General features: G+C 56.8%; 1 protein-coding gene across 13 annotated transcripts in view; it reads right to left on the reverse strand.

Moving 5' to 3' along the window:
- Positions 1-4,061, reverse strand: part of ARNT2 (aryl hydrocarbon receptor nuclear translocator 2) — a 99,148-nt gene that overhangs the window by 72,224 nt on the left and 22,863 nt on the right. For 11 of the 13 annotated variants that reach the window (XM_025050108.1, XM_025050096.1, XM_025050089.1 and 8 more), the window contains 2 exons: positions 1,697-1,744; positions 74-287 (listed from right to left, as the gene is read on the reverse strand). In XM_025050108.1, coding sequence (XP_024905876.1) covers positions 74-287; positions 1,697-1,744 — 262 coding nt within the window. Of the gene's footprint in view, positions 1-73; positions 288-1,696; positions 1,745-2,416; positions 3,504-4,061 lie in introns of those variants that run through there. The other 2 variants (XM_025050111.1, XM_025050099.1) reach the window with 2 other exon arrangements.

A 4,061-nucleotide genomic window follows, 5' to 3' on the forward strand; every position in this document is an offset into this window, starting at 1 on the left:
GGCCGTACCTGCACCCCCGACCCCGCAGCGCCCGGCTGTACCTGCACCCCCCACCCCGCACCCCCGGCCGTACCTGCTCCGTGAGGAAGGACGGCTTGTAGGCGCCGTCCGTGGACTTGTTCCCCGTGCCGCGCATGGACTTCATGTGCGACACCGCCATGCGCAGGATGGTGAGCTTGTCCGGCTTCCGCGCCAGCGCGCTGCACGTGGGCACCATGTCCGACAGCTCCGTGATGTACTGTGTCATCTTGTTCCTCCGGCGCCGCTCGATCTCGCTGTGGTTCTCTCTTCCCGGAAGCACGGCACCGGGAGGGACAGAGAGGAGCGTCAGCCCGGGGCCACCATGGCCCGGGGACGCCCAGCGCCCAGGACACGGGGCCGAGCTGGCGCGGGCGCCCGAGCCGGCGCCTGTCCCTGTGGGCGGAGCACAGGCTCCTGCAGGTGCCTCGGTCCCGGCTGAGACTAGGTCACTGTCCCCTCATAAGGGAGGCGAGGCTGTCCCCAAAACGGGCGGCCGTCTTTGCTCAGCTCCTGTCTGCACCGCCGGAAAACAGCACACACTTTCGCCGTTAAAGTCAAGCCTCGCTTTGACTAGAAACGCCAGCGTTTTAGAGGCCGAGCGTCCTCCCTGTCCTCCTGCCCAAACGTTCCCCGTGTGGGAGGGTGTCCGATGACCAGGCGTCCGTGATGGACCTGAAGGCCCCGGAAAGCCCTGGCATTTTACAGAGATGCACGTCCCTCTTGGGTTCAGGTCAAGTGCATGCGATCCGCAACCACGGCATGAAAAAGGAACCATAATGAAGAATAACCGCCATGGGGAGGTCAGTGGGCGGGGGTGGGGGTGGGGGCTCCACATGGGCGCCCTCCTTCCAAAGACGTTTTTAAAAATAACCACGGCTGCCCATCCTAACTGGGGACGGTGGGGGCCGGAGGAAGGCGCCCGTCACCGGTGGCCGCTTCCAAGCTCGTCCACATCGAGGCATGTCTGCATGATGGCACGAAGGCCAAAGCAGGCCCCTCCACTAATAAATTGCGTACAGATGAGAATTTTGCTAAGGCTGATGGGACGGTTCATGCCTTTCTCTCAACACTGCCAAACTTCCTACTACAACGGAAACAAAACCAAAAAAGAAAAAGAAAGAAGAAGCAGGCATGGGGGCGAAGCCGCCTCGTCCCTCACCCATGCAGCATGACGCCACTGTCTCCAGCCTTTCTGCCAGGACGGCCTGGCTAAAGACGCGGCCACGTGGCCAGCGAGGGAGACAGTTCCTAGGAACTCAGAGTCCAGTTTTATGTCCTGCATCCAAAATGGGGCCACCCAGATTCCTTCCATGTCTCCTCATTTTGTGATAGAAAAAGGACTTATCGCAACGGTTTTTCTAAACTTGAACTCTAGCTCTGTCTTTTAAAATGCAATCCATGAAAACTGGAAGCCACCGTTTAATTTTAAAAGGCAGCAGAGCCAATAACTTGTTACTTAACTTCCGATCGTCTAGGCTGGGCTGTTGGCAGGGTTGCTACTTAAGCTACCTGTCACCGGGCCCAATACTGGCACGGAACGAGGGACGACCAAAGGGGTCAGGCTACAGGCAGTGGCTGTGTCGATAACAGAGAACATTTAAATCCGTACATGTGCCCATTCGGTGACACCTGGCTATCGGCTTCTTCAAATCGAAGGAACGTAAAGTAACCTCACCTTGAAAATTTGCTGGGACCTTCGCCATCTTCATCGTCAAAGTCCATTCTGAAAAGTCAAGACCACAAGTGAGCATCGTTATCAGTGCAGCGTTTACCTGGAAGCACGAGCCGCCAGCGCGGATGGGCGCTTACTCACGCGGATGGCTGCCCGAGCGTCCCAGGCCTCGGCAGAAACAGTGTCTCTGCACAGCCATCAAACCGGTTTGTGAAGACAAAGGGCAGAGTGCAAAGCCTTCGCTGTGAGCACCGTGGACCACACAGCGGGGAGCCTGTCCCCTCGGAGCCCGCGCAGGGCCCGGCCCTGCTCAGCGGTGCTGGGGACAGCTTCTCCCCTCCACTCCGCCCTGAGACCTGTTCGTTTTATTCTGTGGCACATTAGCGGAGTTGAAAAACCTCCAGGGGTTTTTTAATACAGAAAGTTTTAAGGGTGAGGAAGAAATTCTGAGAAAAAGAAGACCCGCTGCTGGTTGGGCTGTGTGAGGGCCTGGCTGGTCTTGCTGAGCCGAAGCGAAGGGGACGTTCAAGGCCGCGACCCTATGAAATCCAGGCTCCAGAACACACATGCGGAGGGAGAAATGGTCGTTTGGAGCCGGAGCTGCTCGAAGGAGCTGTCTGCCTGTGGAGACTCGCTAAACAAATGCTCAAATTCCCACTTGACCGGGCCTCTCGATATAAGCATTAAACAAAAAGTCTTGATAGATGTTTGTTTAAATAGTACCCGGAACGCTCCTCAAGAAGCCCGTCCTCTGTGATGTCGGTTAAGTTACCCCTGATGACGTCAGGGCAGAGGGGTCCCTCATTAGTATAAGGTTCACCCGGCGTCTTGGGGACAACATGAGAAGTGATCCAAATGTCTTGGCTCTCGGGGACATTCAAGGGAGGGGACTCCTTAGGAAAGAAGGCCTCAGAGCCACTGTCCTCCTGTTCCTAGTGAGACCAAGTAACTAAGTGAGGCAGAGTTCTCCGGGCCCCAAATGAAGCGAGACCATCAATACTCTGCACGGTTACCAAGCCGCCGCCTCGCCGTCCCGAAAATCCCATCCGGACGACAGCAGGGCACACACCGCTGGGGAGGGCAGCGCGCTCCGTCTGCAGGACCACAGTGCCCCCTCGCGGTCGTCACGGGAACGAGCACGAAGCTTAGCTCACAACCCCCCGCCAGCAAAACCATGTCAAGGTTAAGAAAAATAAATCGCTTTTTTTTTTTTTTTTAGGAAATCGCATTTTCAAAATTCCAGTGGATTTAGGCAAGCATTTAGCAAAACCGCAAGTGGGTGCGAGAGGAACAGTTATCTTTAAAATGCCTTTCAGCTCAAGTTGATGTGAGTGTGATCGCCGGGCTCCTGCAATTAGGCTGTCCCCTCACCTCCCACCCCCGTCTGCACGGCCTTTGGGGTGCTGAGGGTGCCCAGCCGTCCTGACTTTCCTGGACTGTGGGGATTCCATCTCTGGGGTACAGGGCTTCTGTGCTAAAACAGGCAGTCCCGGGTCAACCACACGGCTGGCGCCCCAGCTGTCACAATGACAGCTCTGCTCTTTGCCCAGACGCCAGAGGGGCTGACGCGTGGACGTGGGCCATCTGGTCAGCGGCTCCATCTCGCACAGGGTGTGAGAAAGGGGCCGCCCGGCTCCCTGAAGGCCTCTGGGAACTCGGGGGCCGCGACCTATGTACATGAAACGGTGCATGCGTGTGCTCGCGTGTGGGCAGCCATGGCCTTGAGTGACTCAGAACAGCACAACGGGGTGAGCCAGGGAGAGAAACCAGGACACAAGCGGTGGGCACGTCCTCGGGATAAACCAGCGGACCCCGAAAGCCTCACTGCTTATCCGACAACAAAATGAAAAAGCAGCCCCCGAGGACAGAGCCTCTCAGACAGCGCTCACGAAGACTGGGTCTCTGCCGGCCCCCCAAATTCTCTACTTTAAAGGTGACTACGGCGGCTACGCGGCTCCTGCTACGAAAACACTGAGCAAATCGTCCTCTGTTGCACGTCTTTTACGTGTCTCTATTAGGCCGAAACACCTGCGTAATAAAGCAGACGCAAAAATACGACTTTAAAGTGCCGCTGTATTCACCGAAGAATTCGGAGAGGAGTGTGTGACTGAGGGCTTCGGAAGGTGGGCCGGAGGGGCTTGTCACCTCGCTTTGCTGTCAACGAGCACCAGTGCTCACCTCACTCAAAAGCCACCTTTTATTTCTGAGCCTACAATTAGCTGGGAGCAGGGATGTGAATCTCCCTCGCAGCGACTGCGTGATAATCGCAATGCTTCGCCAAACACGAGTCAGTCATTGAACAACTCAGTCACGCCCCCATGAGAAGAGAGACGAGGCCAAGCAATGGGGCTGCCCCCGGAGGCGGCCA

This window comes from Pteropus alecto, unplaced genomic scaffold (assembly GCF_000325575.1).
Source record: "Pteropus alecto unplaced genomic scaffold, ASM32557v1 scaffold60, whole genome shotgun sequence".
NCBI classification, from domain to species: Eukaryota; Metazoa; Chordata; class Mammalia; order Chiroptera; family Pteropodidae; genus Pteropus; species Pteropus alecto.